The sequence below is a fragment of the Mus caroli genome, unplaced genomic scaffold (genome assembly GCF_978045245.1).
Source record: "Mus caroli unplaced genomic scaffold, Mus_caroli_1 scaffold_1, whole genome shotgun sequence".
NCBI lineage: Eukaryota > Metazoa > Chordata > Mammalia > Rodentia > Muridae > Mus > Mus caroli.
Genome location: NW_028227256.1, coordinates 170580176 through 170601421, shown reverse-complemented (window position 1 = coordinate 170601421; position 21246 = coordinate 170580176). Strand labels below are relative to the sequence as shown.

The window sequence follows — 21246 nt, the reverse complement described above, 5'->3', positions numbered from 1 at the left end:
TGCTGCCCTTCCGTGGCTGATGGCCACAGACCTATGGAGTGAAGAGCTGTGGCCTCGCGTCAGGAACCTGGTGTCTAGGAGTGTGTCAACACACCTACCGTTTCTTGCAGGCTATAGTCACCTGCTGGGTCACAGGGGTTTTAAACCTAGCTCAACCAGAAACCAGGTTGCCTCTCACAGTCCCACATATCAGTGCACACATCTGCCAGAGAATTCTATATACCAAAAGCCAGAGTTAACACCCAGAGCTTCAGACAAGTCCAGGTAGCAGCTAATTCAGACTTTCAAACCCTGGAGACTGTGTCATAAAAGGACAGTGGATTGAAATGTCTGTTAACTCATTCCCTATCAGTTATCTCTAGGCATGTCCAGAAATAATGTCACTCTCATGTCTTCAAGATGGCTACCACTCTGGCCTGTGCTACTGATGGCCTTCCCTGACTCACCTCCATCAGTGAACAGACAAAGAGACAAAGGGACACTATAGGAAATCCGTTCTCCCTCTGGATCATCATACTCTTTGAATCCAAGATCCAGGAAGGCCCTGCCCAATACAAATTCTGAGACTTCGTTTCTGGGTAAATGGTGGGTAGAGCCACCCATATATGTGTCCCTAAGTTTGAAGTTAGCTTGAGGGTAGCAGAGAACATAGTTCCACGTATGTGTGTACAAGAAACCCCACAATAGAGGATGTAGTTACAGGTAAGAAAATGAAGGGTCCAGTCCCAAGCCCAGAACATAAAGCAAAAGGTTGTTTTTTTTTTCTCTCTCTCTCTTGACTACCATGGTTTAATATGAAACACCAAAATTGCTCAGTCCAAATGTGCCCACCCCTGTCATTTTGAAAGAAAACACATAACAGTTTCAAGTAACAAAAATTTTTAATTAAGAATTTTACACATTCACATAACATGTTTTTATTAAACTCACCCACGTTCCCTACCCTTCAAACTCTCCCACATCCTTCCTGCCAGTTTCCTCCACATTTCATGTTCTGCTCTTGTTTAAAACCCACCAGGTCCACTCAGTGCTGCTCTTGGGGGTTGAGGGGTTAGAGAACCACCTATTGGAGCGTAACTACTCTCTTGGAGGCCACATTCCTGCAGGAACCTGATTCTCCTTCCCAGCCATCAACTGTCAATAGCTTCTCAGCCAGGAACAGGACTTTACCAGCTTTCCTTGATCTGTGCAAGTCCTGGGCATGCAGACACAGCCACTGTGAGCTCATGTGCAATGGTGCTGTCTTGTCCACTATTTGCTGCAGACACCCACTACCTCTGGCTCTTACGATCTCTCTGCTCCCCCTCCATGATGATTTATAGCTACAAAAATTGAGAGTAGGCTTAAATACAGGGATTCCTCCCTTGGCCTTTCTTCCTGCCATAATTCTTAGTCACCCTCCTTAACTAAAGGCAAGCCTGCCGCTTTGTCTAGAGCCCCCAAAGATACACAACAGAAGGATATGAATTTGAAGTTGGCACAACATCTGCAGCCAACTGTGCTGTCTATCTGCAATGTTCGTTCTCCCGGCATGCCTTTAAGGAGTGCCTACTACAAGCAAGAAACACTGGGAAGGCAGCTGCCAAGGAGACAAACCTGCCTCTGCCCCTCGATGCTCAGGAAGAAGTCTGCAAGGCAGAGACAGACACGAATAAGCACAAATGGGTAATTAAAGAGGTACTAAGCTTCCTCAGAAGAGAACAACTGAGAACAGCGAATAAGAAAGAAAGAAAAAAACGAGGGAGCAAAATATAGCTGGCAGGAAGGCAATGTGTAAAATGTCTCTCTGAGGAGGGGGTGTCTGAGCCACAACCAGCAGAAAGAGAAGAATTTGTGAAGCAGAGTCGGTAGGGCCTGCAAACTCAGAAATCAGCAAGTATGGAAAGCTTTCTGGGAAGAGTTTGATGTATGGGAATGTCTAAACTTTAGACTGTAAAGGAAGATCCCTGTGGCCAGTGGGTAATGAGCAAGAGTGGCCTCAGAAGGAGCCAGTTCCAGGAGCCAGGTCAGGCAGGGTCTGGTAAGACACAGGAAGATTCCAACTTTAATTGTAAACATAGAAGGAGGGTGGTGATGAAGAGCTTTAAGGAAGGAAATGACATGATCTGACTCATATTTTTAAAAGACCTGTGTGGAGAATGGAGAGAAGGGAGAGAATGAAGCCCTGAAGAGGAGGTGATCACAGCAACCCTGGGAAAAGTGACGTCAGCCGAGAGTAGAGTCAGAGTGGTGGCGGGAAAAGCGAGGACGTCCAACAACCACCCAGGACCTAAAATAGATAGGGCATTGTGTCCTTGGTTGAAGGGAGGTCAAGGACACCACAGGGGTATCTGCCCTGAGCAGGCATGAGAGGCAGATGGAGGCGTCATTCGTCAAAACTGGTAATACTAAGAGCTGAGCTCACTGTAGGATATAAAGTCAAGAATTCACTCATCCGTAATCATCAGGGGACAGGATCTAACAAAAACAAATATGAGGAAGGATGAAAATATATTGGATTGGATCATATGAAGATTACCACAGATATAAGAAGTACAGATGATTTCATAGAATTCGACCTAGTAATTTAAACGTAAGTCAGCCTAAAGAAGAAAAAATCCCTCCTCTGCTCTGATCCTCCACCCAGCTAGGATCATAAGGATGTGCCTCTAATCGAGTACTCTTTTACATTGCAGATCTGCCCGGTTCCCTAGATGTGAACTTGAGAACTGAGGTTTATAAGATAACAAGAGCATCTCCCAACGAGCTTTAGGCCCAAACTCATCCAGATCCACAGGATTGTTTCTCCGGGGCCAGGTTTTGCCTTTGCATTTTCAGAACAACCAAGAACACTCAGGACCTGAAGTCTTAATCACGGGCGGTACTGGAGCTGCCTCAGGAACTACGAGGGAGGAACCTCAACCTCCTGTGACTCCAAACTACCCACAGAGACTCCTGTAGCATCTGGGGTCCTACATGGGACGTCTGGATGGGATTCCTGAAAGAACCCTCTCCAAGCAATGTCAGGGACACCGTCAGACAAAATCAGACACAGAAAAGGATGCTTCACATACTGCAAAGCTCCTGTTTGGTTACATGCTATGATTGGCCCTCAAAGGTATCACACAGGCCAGGGCACACGCACTACAGCATCCTTTCATGGGAAGGATATCAGGAACTGCTGCCTCCCTCAGGTCAGAAAACTGGGAACAGAGGGTTCAAGATGCCCTTGCAGGACATTTGGGAGCTCACTGCTGACTAGTGCCTGGTGCGTGCCTGCTGATGGCTGACAGCTGGCCAGCAGCTGGCTGTGTACAGCAAGGTTAAACTAGTCAGGTCACTAAGTGCTCTGTCACACTGGGCTGGAGATGTCCCAGACACTTCCAAAGGCTAACAGGCTGTTTAGGGAAGGAAGGGCAGCTATTCAAGAATATCCCCAAGTCTGGATACTATGGTCTATTATGTCCTATTCCTTGCCCCTGTAGCCACTCAGTCATCACTGTCCCTCCCAGTGGACATCTTATCCCCTCACCATATACTACTTCCTGTTGGAGGGACACAGAGACATCCCATTACCAAGTTATCCCCTTACCTCAGAGTGCCAGCACAGCCTAGTACTATTATCAGAGCTAGGTCTCATTCCTGGAACCTGAGTGAGCTGGGTTCTAAACACTAAAGATTTCCTTAGACTGCCCAGTTGAGAAAATCTAGAGAAAATGCAGAGGAAGCCAGAATCCCTGCACCCTGAAGGGATGAGGCTTCCATGGACAATTTACAGTAAAAGGAGTGAAGTCTAGCTTGGAGGATGAATCCCCTAATGGAGTACACAGCAGCTGACACAGACAAATCTTCCTGAGTCCTAGACCTAAGGGCCTTAAGATGACACTAACAGCCATCAGCTGCCCTACGCACACCCTCCGTTCCAAGCAAGGCTCTTATCTGTCTGGAAATCCTGACACACTCACACACTCTATCCCTTAATCCAGGCACTCCTCCCTAACTCCCAACCCAGCATGAAATCCGATCCATCTTGCCTTCCAAGCAAGTGATTCAACCCCGGGCACTCCTACTTGCAGAAGCCTTTCCTCAAGTGATCTCACAGCATCAACTGTCCCAGCTCACACGAAGCTGAATCAACAGCTATAGGCATCATTGAATAATTTTTCCAAATGAGCTTAATAGTCTCCCTCAGGAGGCCGGCTGCTCCTGGAAGCATCAGTCGTCATATCCCACTCCTGTCACATACACTAAGCACTTGGCCCAAAGCATACGTGATCATTAAGAGGTTAATGTAGGGAGCTAGGATCAGATGAACCAGACATGGCGATTGTCACATATTCTCTCTCCAACGGAATGACCCAAGAGTCTCAAGTTAGAAGATTCTACCACTCTGTCTCCTCTTCCAGACAGCACAGTCAGTGGTCTGGGCTCAGAAAACCTTCCAAGTGTACTCAGGAAGTCCTTCCTGTATTCTGGAGAAGCCTGTTTCTTCCTTAACTTCTCACCTCCCCAGGGAATAAGACCAAGGGTCAACTCCTTTTGGTGCAAGCAATCTGAACCATTATCTCTTTCCTTTCCTGGAAATGATATTTATTGAGCATTCTCTATATGCCTGAATACATTCACTTATTTATTTATTATTGTGTGTATATGTGGTTGTGTGCATAATGGGGCTGTACATGTGCCATGGCACATGCATAAAGGTTAGAGGACAACTTTATGGAGTCGGTTCTCTCTCTCCTTCCATCTTTACCTGGGTTACAAGGATTGAACTCAGGTCACCAGGCTTCTGCAGTAAGCGCCTTTACTGGCTGAGCCCAACCCTGGCTGGTTTGGGAGTTTAAGTACATTAGTGAATGAAGTAGATAAGACTCCCTGTCTTGCACTTCCTCCCTGTAGAGCTGATAGAGAGACAATGAGGGGTGAATCAATTAGCAACAATCACCAGTGATTGAAACACTCTGTGACTGCATGCCCCAAAGACTGCCCAGGGTTTGCAAATTAAGACAGAGGTGAACATCAGGGATGATAAACACAGGCAGAAGGCATAGCCTTTTACCAAGGCACCCATGATGGATCTCACTGGAAAGGACACTGTTGAGAGAATTTGAAGATGAGAGGTTGCACTGGGCAATATGAAAGAGCCAAGGGATCACCAGGGAGAAAATCCTAAGGTGATTAAAGATGGCTGGGAGCGGAGAGAGCTAGGGAGTGGGGCTGGAGAGTTGGTCAAGTCAGGGACAGTAGAGCAAAAGTCTGGAACCAGCTAAGATCTTTGACCCTGGAAAGCCGTTTTGAACGCTTGAGCGGAAGAATGACCAGCTATCAGTCTGGCTCCTCTGTAAATACCAAGCTGTGGTCAACAGGAAGGAAGCTGGGTGCTCACCCAGAGTCCCACTAAAAATGTAAGCCAGGTGAGAGATGACAGTGCTCAAGGACCACAAAGCAGTAGGAAAAAATGAGTTACTTCAAGACTCACTCTGAAGGCAAAACCAGGATTTCCTGGCCCAGGGGGAGGTAGATGGTGGCAACAGAAAAGAAAGAAATCAACAGACAGAGTTGCCATCTGCTGGAGGGAACGGTGGCAGGATAGATTTAGGGATGACCATAGGCCCATCTTTGGGACACGCTAATACTGAACGAACTGTCTTAAAGAAGCAGAGAACGAGTGTGGAGTTTAGGAGAGAAGTCTGACCTGGTCGAATGAACCTGTGTGTTGTTGGTACACAGATCTTAGGTGACTAAGTGAAAGATACAAACAGAAAAACTACTGATGTCTTTACCTCCCTTTTCAGATTGTATGCTCCATTCCTGGAAAGACTTCATGATTACTTAAAAGAGGGAATCAGATTTCCCCACAAGCACCAACGTTATAATAGCAGGTTAGACTCGGGACAAGGATCGGTTGCTCAATTTTTTATAGCAGTAATCATAGACATGCTGTTTCGTCAAGTCCTTCACACGCTGTAAATGAGACGCCTTCATGGTACATGAGAATGAGCTTTGACGTCACGGATTCAAGGGCACTGTGACCTAGGTGCTAGACACGACCCCGAACCCTTGCCTTGGAACCCTGGGGCGCTGGCAACAGATTCCCCACTCATACCCTAGTCTGTCTGTTCCCTTCTCTCAGGGAGGGTTAGTTCCACAGGGACCTTGTCTACCCCACCTCTCTGAAACACTCTAGACTATTGTCATTATCAAATCAGGAGAGGAGTAGCTCACACAAACTAGCCATCACTAATTTTTACCCATTAGCTGAGCTCTCAAGGGAATTAATGTTGAGAAAGATGAGACCAGGCCACCACCCTCAGGGGAAGCCTAGGTTGGTGGAGCTGCAGCGTAGAAGGACACTCCCCAAACAGAAAAGGATAATTGAGTAAATCTTCTCCTGGTCTAGCAGCAGGAGAGAGGCTGGGATGAGGGGGCAGGGCTAGTCCAGTTTGCCTCCTGGGAAGGCCAGCTGAGAAAAGGGCCCAAGGGAGACCTGGATGTTTTACAAGCAAGGAAAACTGCCCTGGCCAACGGCCTGGGCAAGTTAGGGACTGGGGCTAGGGGAGGCACAGGAGTCTTTTTGAACATTAGGGTCTAAGACAGCAGGCATCTTGGTAGGAGAAAGGCAGAGACAACCCAGAGAACACTGAGGAGACTGAGCAGAGAAAAAGCAGAGGGAGTGGCCGAGTGGGGACCAGAGAAGCCCAGTTGTTGAACTGGGCTGATTTTCTAGAAGAAAATAAAAAAGCAGCAACAGCTGCTGGTTGCATCCACCCTGTGAGTGTGAAGAAGTTGCAGGAAGAATGGGCCACCCCGGGGAGGCTGTCATGCTCAGAGCTACAGTGGGCACCCCAGAGGGCAGCAGCCAAGTTACATGCCAGGAAGACACGCCCTGGTCCCAAGAGGCACCAGAGTATTCTAGAAGCTGGTCCAGGCCCCTGCCGAGCTTGTGTTTCAGGTGCTTCCTGTAATTATTAGTATCGCTGTTAGTAATAAGGCTTGCTGTCAACATTAGTGCCTGCTCGAGGAAGCAGACCTCATGAACAAGGCCTGGTCCTTCTACTTTGCAACTGGCTGTTTCCAGAATTCCTTGTCCCTTCTCTCCAGGGAGTAAACTGTCTCTAAATTCAATCTCAAAGCAGCCCCTTTGATGCAGCCTTCCCATTAGCTCAGCCTCCATCCTGATCCCTGTATGGTTAGATCCAGCCTTCCAGGCCTGCCCTTATATAGAAGATGAAATTACACATTAGATACAGAGGGGCCAACCGCTTGCTGAGTCCCTACTATGGAGCAGTGTGTGAAGCATACACATTACATCAGATAACCTTCTTCTTGTTCATTTCACAAGGGAAGAACCTGACAATTGGTAACCTACTCAGTAGCTGTGGATCTAGTTCTGTCTGGCTCTAACCTCAGAGGCTCCTTTTGCATATGCCAACATAGAATCCTCACAAACCTTTATTCCAACTGTTCTGTTTCTCTTCTTTTCCTCCTACTCTCCCCTTCCACGCCCACACAGGACCCACTACCAGCATATTCAGCCTTTATGAAAATAAATTCAGCTATTTATGAAATTATTATTTCATATGGAAAACCAGAGAGAGAAAGAACCAGATTTCCCAGGCTCCTACCAAATCAGGGGGCCAAGCCAGGAAGAAGGTTCTAGAAAGCTTAGGAAACAGATCTAAAGTCTTCGTCAGCCATTTGTCTACCTCCAGACAAGACAAAACCTAATCCCATAGCAGTTAGATAGTTTATACCTCTGAAACTTCCCAAACTTCATTTTCCCCAGTAAGTAGGGGGAAAGAGAGAGAGAGACAGAGACAGAGAGATAGACACAGACACAGAGACACAGAGATAGAGACAAACAGAGAGAGATGGAGAGATGTCTAGACCTAGATTTGAGAAAAAGAAATGCAATGGTCAGCCTGCATCGTCACAGTTATTCTTGGAGGAATACACAGGCTATTCATGGGATTCCACCCACCCATGGGCTTGAGAATTGACTCTATGCCCCTCTAAGAGCTGGGAGGGATATCCGAGGGGATGGGTAATGAAGACTCAGAAGTATTCTGCAGAGATGCCTCATCATCAGATGCACTGGAAGGCAAAATTCATGAGAATCTTGTGGATGCCAAATTAAGTTTATTTTTAAAAAAAAGATTTATTTATTATTATTTCTAAGTGTATTGTAGCTATCTTCAGACACACCAGAAGGTGGCATTGGATCTCATTACAGATGGTTGTGAGCCACCATGTGGTTGCTGGGATTTGAACTCACGACCTTCAGAAGAGCAGTCAGTGCTCTTAACCTCTGAGCCATTTCTCCAGCCCCAAATTGAGTTTCTAATGGCTATCACGAGAGTGATGTGTGTTATCAAAGAGATGTTAGTTATCCACATAATTCTTTGGCGACCCAAAGAGCTAGAATTCAGTCCTGGCAAAGTTGGAAAACGGTGCAAAAGACAGAACCAGAACAAGGAATGGAAATAGGTGACTTGGTGCTATTTGTGTCTCTAGACAGACGGATAAATCAGAAGTGTCTTAAGGTTTCCTCTCAGAGGGGGTGTCTGTGCCTAGCCAGTCATTTGCCTAGTACTGCTGTTTGGACTAGGGACCACCATGGCCCCAAGTGTTACGAGCTTGATTCTAGTTTCTGCTATTTGGGGATGGTGGGACCTTTAGAAGGTAAGGCCAGTGGAAGGAAGTTAAGACAATGGGGCATGCCCCGTTTCTCCTCTTGCTTTTTCCTCTTTGCTTTCCAACTCTAAGGAACGAGTATCTTCCTCTAGTGTGATTTCACAAGCTTGTGCTGTCACAAGCATGTGCTGTCTCATCAAAGCAAGGAAGCCAAGCAGCCATGACCTGAAATCTTCAAAACTGTGAGTCAAAAGTCAGCTTTTCCTCTTTCAAAGCTCATTATCTCAGGAACTTTGTCATTGTGAATCAAAGCTGACTAATATAAATTTTGCAAGCCAGCTATCCAACAAGGCCATCCATTGAAAGTAAATCCTAGAAATGTACAAGTAAATGAATTGTATCAAAATAGCGTTACTAAGCACCTAACCTCCACCACTTTGGGGCTATTTTACTATCCATCTTTTTTATTATTTCTTTTTTTTTCCCTACTGCATCTGAATTGTGGGTACAACAGTGTACCAGCTCAAACATTTCTCCCAACCCTAGGCCACTAACACCATGTTGGCAGCTTAGGTATTGAACTGTGGGAATATTTCTATCACAGAAGATAAATACTACAAATCAAAGCGTATGTGACGCCAGCCCAGTCCAGCCCACTCCCAAATCCATTGTTCAACGTATATTACACTATGTGCCTTTTCCCCATACCTCTACCCAAACAGGTTACACACAGAAGAAATGAGGGGGAAAGATCCAGGTGTTCTTGAAAGCAAATCAATGTCTTTGAACAGTAAGTTTCTTTTCCTATACACTTAGAAACTTCCTCACTTCCCAGCTTCGCCCTAACAGGAGTTGTTGCCAGAATCTCACTGAAACCTCTCTTGCTACTTCTTAAATGGGTTTTGCTTGCCAGAGCCTCACAATTTTCCACAGCTCAAGTGAAAGCTAAGTCTCTGTCGGCATGGTTCCCCCACTCCCAGGATGGGGGGATAGGATGTCGCTCACCACAACCTGTAAGTCACTTGGCTGCCTCAGCCCCTCACCACCTTGCAGGAGGCTGGGCTGGCAGTTCCTCAGAGTGTAAACACCTCATCCTCATTTCAGCTTTATCAGTCACCTGCCTTAGGGCAAAAGTGTGCCGGGCACAGGGCCCTGCTGAAGAGCTAACTCTATCTATGAATAAGTCATCTGAAATGCACTCATAAACATGGCCAGGTGATTGACAGCTTCTCTGCTCCTCCCTACTTAACTCTCTTCGCCCTGCATCCTATACAGCCAGTGCCCAGGCCCCAACTTTTAGGTAAGTGGTCTTTGATTCCCTTTGCCCCCACATTCAGTCTCTCTCATCTATCCTGCCAAGCACTGTCAGGACAAAATAGACAACACTGCCAACCACTCCTTGACGAGCCCTGATCCCATCTTAGAAGTTTCCAGGTTATTTTATACCAGGCAGGATACTCTGAGCCTTATGCACACCTACTGTATGTTGTCCTGGGACGGGAGAAGGACGATTAGGGTGAGCAGTTCCTTTTGAGGAGAAGAGAAACAAAGTCTAGGCTCTCAACAAGCAGGTAGCTGGGCCAAACTAAGTGGCCTTGAAGTACTGTGAACTTCTGAAGGTCCCTTAGCCTACTAACCAGACTGGTGTCCTTTGTGAAATGCAACTGTGTGGTCCACCAGAGGCCACTGAGTTGAAATTGGATGCTCTGGGCTCCCCACAAGTAGATCTTGGACCAAGGAATAAAAACTGTGCATGGTCAATAGAAGAAAATACTCTATGAGATCTTTGTAGGTTTTCTTTGTTTTTCTCTTTCTCTACTTTGTGTGTTCTTCTGTCTCCTAATGCTATCTTCTCTGGTTCAGCTCAGCTTCCCCTGGCTCAACGGTCTCCTGTTTTCACTCTGCCTGATCTCTTCTCTGCACCAGTTGCCTTCTCCTCTCTCGCCTTCTCAGTCTTTCTTCTGCACCAACCGTCTTCTCTGACCTGGCTCTCTGACCCTACTCTTCTGCCACCTTGACCCGCCTCCCATCCAACTCATCTTGACAACCAAAGGCTCACGCTTCAGGAGGCAGTGAGCTGCCTGCAGCTCAAGGTACTCTGGCCAGAAGAAGGGCTTGGGATAGCCCTCATCAGGAACGATATAGAGAAAATTCAGCTATCAGAGGAAAGCCTGATGTCCTGGAGTCAACTGTCCTAAAAGTCAACCAAATCTTAAATTATTGCCCTTTTTCCCCTGTCTCGGTTGAGATATAATAATCTCCCTAAAACCCCATTTCTTCTGTATAATGGAAATGGTGCACAGCCTCACAGAACTAAAGAGGTAAGTAAATTCAACTATTTGAAAGCACCTGGCACTTTGTGGGTGTCTAATAAACTTAATCTTCCCATCAAAGAGGGCTGAACTAGATATCCTTGGGTCTTCCTACTCCAGTGTCTGAATGAGTTTAGATCCCTTCCCTGGCTGCTGGAAAGGGAGGCATATACCTGAGAGAGATAAAGAAGTTCAGATTAGGTAGATAGATGGAGAGGAGAGAATGTTGAGACGGCCAGGGAACGTGTGCAGGTCACCTCTAACACCTGACCACTCCCATTTGTTCCCTCTAATGGAATAAAAAGGGAAAGATGGGTTTGGAATTTTAAAGTCCGTTCTGAAGGACCTCAGTTTCCCCATTCATACTGTGAATTGACAGGACTAGATGCCCCTCCCCCACCCCTCCCAGCTGTGGCTTTCCCTATATGAAGGGGAAGCAGAAAATTCGAATAGGAGGTAAGGAAGCACAGATCATCCTGTCAAGGTTCCCCACTCCACACCCAGCCCTACTCGGAACACGGGACAGCCACCTCGAAGTCAGTCTTTAAGTTTCTTTATTGTGCTAACACTGTTGCCTTGGAGCTCAGATCTCACACACAGAGCAATTCAGCCCTGACATCCACCTACCCAGGGCTAGGGGGCCCTCGCCTTGGCTGGGGACATCTGGGTTGTACCTCTGCGGTTCTGGGATACCGACAGCTCTCCTCTCCCTTCCTCTCCCTGGAGCCCAGGGGTGAGGAAGAGCTCTGAACTGTCTTCTTCTGTCTCCCCCACGCCTCTCCTCCCACTACAGGGGAGGAGGGTCTGCCCGGCTTGGCTTCTCAGAGGGAAATTTCCTTACCACCGCTAGGTGGCCAATGAGAGAGCCAGGTCTGCTAGCCCGAACCTGTCCCCAGCTGCGGGCGGAGAGCCCCCGAACCACCTCCCAGCCGGGGCGCAGCCCGGTGCTGTGCGCTCACACTAAGAGGCCGTCCTTGCACGAGCGCTGCTCGACCTGGGCACAGTCGGCGCAGTCGGCCGGCTCCGCGCTCTTGACCTTGATGTAGACGGGGGAGGGACCCGCTTCGCAGGAGGCGGTGCGGGGCACTAGGGCCACGTCCTCGGGGCCGCCGCAGGGCGGAGGCGCGTACTTGCGGCGCAGGGAGCGGCTGACGTTCTGCGTCGGGTACCCCAGGAGGTGGGTGACGCGGCTGCCGCGCCCGCTGGCCTTACACCCGGGCGCCTCGGCGTCCACTCTGGAAAACAACAGGCGGGCGCGTGAGCTGGCTCCTCCACGGCGCGGCGTTGGCACGGCCTGGGCAGAGCTGGGGGCTCTTGGACACTTCTCATCTCCCGCGCCCCCCTCCTCCTGCCCCATCACCTCTCGCTCTCTGGACCTCAACTTACTCTCCCTTATTCACATCCCAGGGCCAGCGACCCTGCAGCGCCCCCATGGCACCATCCCCATCCTTCACACCCTGTTTGTCCTCAAGTGTCCCAGCTCAAGGCGGGCAGCTCCAGTCAGGTTGCCCTTTGTCCCTTTCTAGTGTTTGGCTAGAAGGGAGCCTTAGTGATCCGGGAACTGTGTCCCTCCTTTCCTTGACTAACTCTCACCTGAACTCCGGCAAGCTCTCCTCGCCTCAAGTCCCTCGCTCTCCTTTTCCTCTGTCCCCAAGGCATTGCAATCATTAGCACTGCTATTCTTGTTCTATTTTTATTTCTAGATTGCTTCTAATGTAAGTTATTAGCACTATTGGTGTTAACGCTTCTTAAATAGGCATGTTGAGGTTCTGGCCGGCGCAGTACAAGGGAAAGGTGACAACACACGGTCCCTGCCCTCCAGGAGCTTACAGTCTAGGCCAGACAGACTGGGGGATGCATAGACGACAGGAAGGAAAGGGGAAAGCAAGGAGCAGAGGTGAAGACTGGAGCGGGAAGGGCAAAGAGAGAAAAGCCATGCGGCGAGTGGGCAGGTCGACATGCTGAAGTCCCAGCACTCCATGGCGATGGCGGGCAGGTTTGGAATGGGGTTCCCAGCCGGCCGATGGCAGGCAGGGGTGAAGAGGACAGGGCGCCGGTCCCCCGCCGTGCAGCAGCATGCAGCATGCATCAGGTTTTACCTGATCTCACTAGCCAAGTCGCCGCAGGCCCCTCCGCCGACCCCGCCGCCGACCCCGTAGCCGAAGGCACCTCGGGCACCACCGGCCCCGCCGCCTCCGCAGCAGCAGCAGATGAGCCCCCAGATGCCTACTGCCAGGCAGGCCAGCATGAGCAAAGAGCCCAGCACTGCTCCAACGATCATGCCTACTCGCTGGGAGTCTGTGGAGAGAGAGAAGTGGAGGGAGTCAGGCTTCTGACAGCCTGGCACATGCCAGGACAGATATCTGTGGGATAGAACCCAGGCCCTGGGAGGCTCTGTGAGGAAGCTGGGGGTTCTGGGGAGGGGGGAGAAAAGATTAAATGAATCTGTAGGTGGCTTCCAGCTGCTCTAAAAGGGGGGGGGGAGGGCTTGCCTGACAGCAGTGGAGAGGCAACCAGCTGAAGCTCCAAAATAGAGTTTAGGTATCTGCAATCCAATCCCGGACCCCCCCCCGCCCCACCCCACCCATCCCCAAGCCAGGGAATTCTTAGGGCTGCTGTACCTACCTGAGACTTTCACCTCTACCACACAGACGCTGTAGCCCACATGGTTGGCCACTGTGCACTGATACAGCCCATCGTCGTCAGCGTTGATGCCCTTCAACAGCAGGTCTCCGTTGCTCAGGCCTGAGATGGGAAGAGCATCAGAGGGGTACTGAGACAGAGAAAAGTGATCTCTGAGAACTCCTACCCTGCCTAGCCCCTGTGGGGTGGAGGCGCCATCCTAAAAAAACAAGGAATGTGTATACAAGCACACTCTAAAGCTGACCCATACTCCCCTTGCTGAAACAGAAAAAAAAAAAAAAAAGGAAAAGACCCCTCTCTCAGAAAGAAGACACCATTAATTCCCTGTGACCTCAGAGAAATACATTCTGACTCAGCACCGGTTTGAAAAGTGAAGACAGGGTTAGACCAGAGGAGCTCTGGGGTACCCTCTAGCTTTGTTATTCTTTGATTGTGGTGATTTATTCCAATTCTCTAAGCACTAGGAGCCTCAGACTCCTTATCCTCTCTAATCTTCTCATGCCAGTGATGGCAGTCACCAGTAAGTATTCCCTTTTTCATCTGCCACGGAGGTGTTAAGCTACTTGCCTGAGATTTATTACCAATCAGCATCCTAGCCAGGACTCAAGGCCAGCTCTTCCTTGGACCTTATTCTCCCCAAATGAGCCACACTGCTTTTGACTGACATTCCATTCGCACCTTCTCTCCTTCCCTCAACAGCAGCTGCCTGGATGTGCCCAAATGAGCAGCCTCTCACCGGGGTGCCAGGTCTAACTTGGTACCACTTGGAAGTCCCAATCCGTGACTTTTTTTTCACTCTCCCTCAGCTGGGCCCTCTCACCTTGGTTGATGGTGCTGTGGAATGACTCTTGGTAAGAAAGCTCAGAGTGGAAGCTGTGCTGTGAGTGGTAGGACCCAGCTCGGTAGGGGTGACTGTGCCCACTGATCTTGGCCCACTTGTAGGAGAGGGGCTGAGAGCCTCCGTTGGCAAAGCACTTCAGCACCACATCGTTGCCCTTTGACATGTGGCCTTCCGTCCAACACATGGGCACCGCAGGACGTGCTGTAACAAGGCAGGCAATTATAAGCCCGGGCACAGCCAAAAGCCTGAGCCAGGCTCACAGCAGCCAATCTGCACTTGACTCTGAAGCCTAGAAAAAGGGGAGCCCAGAAGCATCTGGTCATACCTTGGACAGTGACAATGACCTTCCTGGTGGCCATGGTGGTCTTCTTCACTCGGCACTCATAGGTTGCTGTGTCAGATACCTGCAGGTTCATGAGGTTGATGGAGGCGTCGTACTGGCTGGGGTCTGAGGCTGCAAAGCGGACCCTCTGCTGCAGATGGGGGAGGTTGCCATGACCTATCCTCTTGTCTTGATAAGTAAGAAACTGTGAAGCAAAGAGGAAAACAGAGCTGTTGAGACAATCTGAGCCAGCAATTCACTGACCTTCTCTAAGACTCAGTTTTCTCAACTGAAAATGGGCATATGACAGTGTCAGGCACTCTGACCTCTTACGGAATGAGTGAGAGCAGATGGGATTAGATATTCTAGAGAAATGTAAGGTCAGACTGGGAACTTCTAAGGCAGGGCCCACATTCAATCTCCTACCCCCACCTTGATATGGGGTAGAAGGAGGTAAAGAGACTGGCTGGCTTGACTTCCAGTTGGGTGGCTCTTATCCCTGTTGCCTCATTTTCCCTGAGAGATCTTGGAGAAAGTTCAAGGCCTTGGTTTGCCTTCCTTCTCCCTCAGGATGTTGGCTTCCCATCAAGTTGACATCATAGAGTACAGAGAACCCTCAGCCAAGCACTTACAACATTCTCCCTGTGTGAGGGCTCTGAGTTGACTTGCATCCACTCAATGTCCAGACTGTTGGAACCAAAATCCTCAGGATCCAGGAGGTAGGGACAGCCTAGCCTCACATTGTCACCTTCTGCCAGGTACATGACCTCCTGGCCATCCCCGTTGATCCTTACAGCAGACAACAGTGCTGGTAAAGGGTAAAGCAGGTGGAAAGAGAAAACAGAAACAGTGCTTAGTAGTCAGTCTCCACCTGCCAGCTGGCACTCAGTGGGGCTTCCACAGGAATGAGGGTGTGTGTGTGTGTGTCTGTGTGTGTCTGTGTGGGTGTATGTCTGTGTGTCTGTGTGTGTACTGGCATAAGCAATACTTATGTTGTTTATTTGTTTATCCATATGGCAGTCTCTGGGCTTCCTTGTGAACTTGTGTATATATTTTAGACTTGTGTAGATGAGCACTTGAGTGGTATGGTTTACATATACAGAGCTCTTGTGTTGAACTTGTATATTTGCATGTATGAATATACATATATGCATATATATGTGTGTGTATATATGTGTGTGCGTATATATATATATATATATATATATATATATAGAGAGAGAGAGAGAGAGAGAGAGAGAGAGAGACTCAAATGTGCATTATATGTCTATGAGTCTTTGTAGCTGAAAGATGTTCATGTGCATGACCAACCATGTAGGATATCTACCTTCATATTTACATGACAGTGTGTGTGTGTGTGTGTGTGTGTGTGTGTGTGTGTGTGTGTGTAGGTGTGTATGTGTGTGAAACACCCAGAGTCGTTAGATGTTTTATTGGAAGAAACAGGCTATTTAAAAGCCACCTGCATGGGTTGGGTTTAGGCCCTATGTGGGTCAAGTGAAGTGCTCTAGCCAGAAGCAGGAGAGTAGATACAGTGACTCCCGTCTCTTTCCATCCCGAAAAGCAAGAGTATAGCTGTGCATGCTGGGGTGGTGGTGGTGGTGTGTGGACTGTGTGTCCTCCTCCTTGTGCCATTGTGTAGTTCCAGTATAGCTGCTCCCACTTGCTTGCTCCCATTGGGGCCCCTCCTGCCACTGAGTCAGAGCAGGAGCCCAAGGTTTGGAGCCAGGATCAGGAAACTTAGGACTGAACTTCTCTCCCTCCCTCCCCTAGAGCCTCAGGCAAGCTCTGGGCCCAACCGGTTAGACCTAGAGAAGGATAAGGGGGGGAGTGAACCCAGGGCTCCACCCTAGACATTCAGCTCTTTTCTTACCTCCAGTCTCTGAAGCACTCCTTCTACAAAGACCTCACCAAGCTTGTCTATGGATGGCCTTTTTTAGTAAACATCTCTCTGGGGATCCCAGGCCCAAGTCTCAGGGAATCTCTCCCCCCCGCCCTCTCTCTCTCTCTCTCTCTCTCTCTCACACACACACACACACACACACACACACACAGGTATACACCGACCGTCCTGGGCAAAACAAATAGACACAGGCATGTTCTTTCAAGCCCTCAAAATGTGAATATATGCCCATGCAATCTCCTCCTTCTTCTTGCACACAAAAACTATTGGATCTATACACAGACACATATTTACAGACAAAGAGAGTCCACATTAGTCTAGGACACACCCACTGCATGCTCTGGTGGCTTCCTGCGCGTCCATTCAAGACCAGACACATCTGCAGAAGCCCTGAGTTCCAGGTGTAGCCTGCCACTGGAGAAGCTAGCAAAGGCCTTACATGTCCCCCAATATCTTAAACGGCACTGGACCTGCCCCTCTAAGCCAAAGCTAACCCCCCCGTACATTCTACAACCTGAAAAGATTCCAACTTGACCTCGAACAGGCAGCCTAGCTTCTGGAACTCTAACGGGACCTGGAGATGCCTCCTTCAGCCTTAGGCCAAGAGAATACCAGCTCATTCCTAAGATAAGGATCCTGATGCCATCTGCCAGATCCCGGGGCGTTGAGAAGCAAGCCAGGGATGAGCCAGAGTTCTGCTGAGAGCAGAGACTCCACCCTGGGGATGAACCACTGGAAACAGCTGACAGCAGGGAGGATTCCCTTGCCCTGCATCATGGAGGTCAACCAGGCAGAGAGTAAGTATTCAAAGAAAGGGGTTCGGGGTAGAGGGTACGAACTGCAACAGAATGCCTGTACCCTGCACTAGGCTGTATTGCTTCAATTGTCTCAGGCCAAAGAGCCTCACCCCAATTCCTCAGTCACCTTAGATGTTTCCTCAGCTCCTCCCAAGGGTTCCAGCAGTTTTGTACCTCCTCCCACCCCTTTGGCATATCACTCTGGTTGATCTTGCTGTGACACTGGGGAAGGATTTCCAGGGAATGTAAGAGAAAAGGGAGGCTTGTGTAGAGAGAAGAATCGGGGTGAAAGCCGGTGTAGTGAAGAGTGCTGGGTAAGAGGACTTGAGGGGAGAGGAACAGGGGGAAGGCCATCCAAGGAACTAGTGATTGTCCCTTAGGAAATCTCCAGGGCGGGCTGACCACCCTCTGTGCAGAAAGTCACCTCAGCAGGTGTCTGATCTCAGCTAAGAAACCTATTCTGAATTCAAACTGAAAGGAGAAAAGAGAAGACAAGAGCAGCTCAGAGAAAGTTTTGGCACCTGCCTCCACACAGCAAGAATCTGGCCCACATGCCCTCACACATGGAGATGCCTTGGCTCTCCTGGCACAGCCAGGGCTCCTAACGTGGGCACTGCCTGGGGGGCTTTCAGCAGACAAAAAGAGCAGTAGTCACATTGCCAGAAATTCACTCATCACACATATGTGCACACACACACACACACACTCATACATGCATATTGCCACACAGAGAAACAAGATGAAACAGTCCCCCCTTCCCTCTCACCTTCTCCATACCCGTCATCCTACATCTAGATGCCCACCCCAGGAGGGGCTCCATGCTACTTTCTGTAATACTCAATAGAATGTCCCTTGCCGGAACTTGCCCAGTCCCGGGCAGGCCGCCATAGGATCCAAAGCTGAGCCCCGCCTTCCACAAGTGCCCCCAGAGAGGCAAAGGGGCTCTGGGAGCCTACCATCCATCCTTGTCCACATCCTCTCAGCCTCATCCCGGAGGAGGCATCTTGTAGCACGTGGGGCCCAGAACACAGGTCCCAGGCCTGGGTTCTTACTAGCTAGGATAGAGGCCACCCAGAATGTAGAACCCTTTCAAGGCAGACTGCTTTCCTGCCCAATGCTCTAGCTTGGGAGGGCCGGCCCTTCCACTGGGAAAGGCACACAGACTGTCTAAAGGAAACAGATCATTGGCAGGCTCCTCCTCAGCCCCCACCCAGAGCTGATGCTCACCTGACTCCTACCCCACCTGCAATTCCCTCAACTAACTCCATATCTCCAAGCAAGCCCAGGTCTCCAGCTCCCAGCGTGGGAACAGCACAAAGGGCAGCTTGCACACAATATATGAGTTACACAGGCTGCCAATGACCATTCCAAAGCTTCTGCACACAGACACTGCCCCAAGCCTTAAGGTACGGGCTCTCCTGGGGAGAAGCCCCCTCGGCAGTGTCGAAATCAGCATCAGCAAAGTGAAGGTAGATGGTCCCTACCAGTGCCTCTCAATCATCCGTGAGGCTCCTCCGTGAGCCCACGAGCATCCCTGACCTTTGGCATCATGCTGGGTATCCCTGCCCCTGCCCAGCCCCATACCTGGGCTCAGGCACACAAGTAGAAGATGGAGTGCTCCTCGAACTCCCATGTCTCTAGGCTTGGTCTTTCCTCTGCCTGAGCTGGGCTCCAGTGGGCTGGTGGTGGTGGGTGGAAGGGGCAGGTGGAGGGAGGGGGAGCGGAGGGCCCAGACACTGCCCGGGGTGGCAGGAAGGTGCAATGAGTGCCAGGCTGAGGAGCAGCCGGAGTTATTTCTATAGGAGGGAGGGGGCCTGGTCCCCGCCTTGGGGAGGAGCCCAAGTAGCCCTAATTAGCAGGGTGACAGGATGGCCTACCCAGGCATTACCCAGCTCTCACCCAAGCTCTTCCCTGTCCCAAGAGTAGTGCAGGGGGACCAGCGGGACTTGTAATTAGGCACCTGTTAAACCTCCACTTCCTCCTGGCCAAGTCCTCGGGGTGACAACAGTCGCCCCATTTTCCAGCGTCCACGGAGCTCCTCTCGCCACTCATTCGCTGCCTCCTTCCCTGGGGGGAAGTGGGAAAGAGGAAGGAGAAGCCAGATTTCCAGAGGAAGGATGGCCAGCATTTGAAGAGTTAACATAACCAAAGATATCCCCCAGTCTCATGCACCCTTCCATTGCAGAAGACCCAGATTTCCGGGTCCCAGTTCCTTCAAGCATCCTTTGCCCTCCAGGTCAGGTCTAAAAGATAGTGTATCAGAGAAGGGATCCCTCTGCCGGGCTGGGACCTAGAAGGAAAGCCCAGGTAACAGGAGATACAGGAATGTAGCTTTTCTCTGTCCCTTTAAAGGGAGTGAAGCTTCTGGGTTGAAGAGGGAAAGAAGGGGTTTGTGTAAGAACAGGGTCTTCCCACGCTACTGTTTCTCCATCCTTGCTGGCACAAAGGTCATCCCCAAGTTCAAGGATCCCAGAGAGCAGGAAGTGCTATGATGGGTTTCCCTCCCACACAAACCTCTCTCAGTCCACTGAAGCCTGAAGAAGGATCTGGACATGTGGAGGGAGTGGGGGACTGCGCACTGTGAGAGAATGTTTGAGGTAGGCAGGACAGGAGGTCATGTGCGTACATCTCTCACGGGGATGTGGATAGGAGAAGGACTGGGACCCTCTGTGTGCTTTATTCTGGGATTTTTTTTATTCTTGGCATCTCAGCCAGGCCCTGAAGATTTAATGTAGGCCCAGTGTTAATAGGAGTCAGAATCCCCTAAGAACAAAGACCCTCAAAGCCTGGACCATCTACAGGGCATCCAGCCATCACAGTGACTAAGCCAGTGCAGATCTAGGCAGGGTGGGAGGGTCTTAGCCAGCAGAAAGGGGAAGGCCAGCCACTTTGGTTGGTCCATGCATTCAGTTCAATCCTTAACCTTCTCTGGATTCCAGGACTATCCAATAGGACACAAATTATGAGGAGCCTCACTCAACAGCTTGGGCCCTTAAGGGAGCCTTTTCCACTACTGACCTGGGGCTCAGGAAGGGCAGAGGGGGAAGAGTCTATAGGAGAGTTATGGGGCTCAGGAATGCTGCCAAGACCTACCCTCTTAGAAGAATAGGACAAGACAATAAGGAAGCACACGGAGTCCACGCAGCTCTGTGTTCCAAACCCCTTTACCCAAACTGCCAACAATAACAGGCTGCTCCGGGGCCCGCCAGATGCACACAGTGACTATCCTTATTTCCTTATCTATTTTGAGATTTATGGGGTTGTCCTGAGCCTTCGGGAAAACAGGGGTCATTATCCCCGTTCTACAGATAGGGAAACAGAAGCCCGGAAAAACAAAGATTCAGTTCAGAGGCAGCTACTGGCCAACTAGGGATAGCCAGGCATCCTGGCACTCAGTCCCAAGTGGTCCAAAGGAGAGCCTGGCAGCCATATTGCCTACTACTACACATCAGAGGGGAAGCATGGAAGGCCTGTGGTGAGTGGAGGGGGAGACAGACAGGATCAGGAAGAGGGAAAATGAATAGAAAGGGCGGAACCTGTGGTTACACTAAACTGACATGGAGGGATCCATTGGTGCTCTGGATTAGAGCTAATGCATAGTGAAGGCTGCCTCCGGGGTTAAACTTGAGGTTAGCTAAAATTATGAATGAGGCAGAGGTCGGATATGAGTTTGGAATTAGAGTTAAGGTCGGTATTAAGGTTCCAATTGCAGCTAGAAGTGCAGCAGGCACCGACCGCAGCTCCATGTTAAGGCAGGACTTTGTGCTATGGAAAGAAATCTGTTTTCAGTGTCATTCACAGATCCGCGTGTGTGT

General features: G+C 49.7%; 1 protein-coding gene across 1 annotated transcript; it reads right to left on the bottom strand.

Annotated features, from left to right (window-relative positions):
* Nucleotides 1-11842: 11842 nt before the first annotated feature.
* On the bottom strand, nucleotides 11843-19064 carry Vsig8 (V-set and immunoglobulin domain containing 8). The gene is made up of 7 exons (XM_021160894.2): nucleotides 19016-19064; nucleotides 15364-15539; nucleotides 14735-14936; nucleotides 14389-14610; nucleotides 13551-13670; nucleotides 13025-13223; nucleotides 11843-12160 (listed from the first exon to the last, which is right to left on the bottom strand). The coding sequence occupies exons 1-7, from the start codon at nucleotides 19062-19064 to the stop codon at nucleotides 11881-11883; spliced, it is 1248 nt and encodes a 415-aa protein (XP_021016553.1). The 3' UTR covers nucleotides 11843-11880.
* Between the last annotated feature and the right edge of the window lie 2182 nt (nucleotides 19065-21246).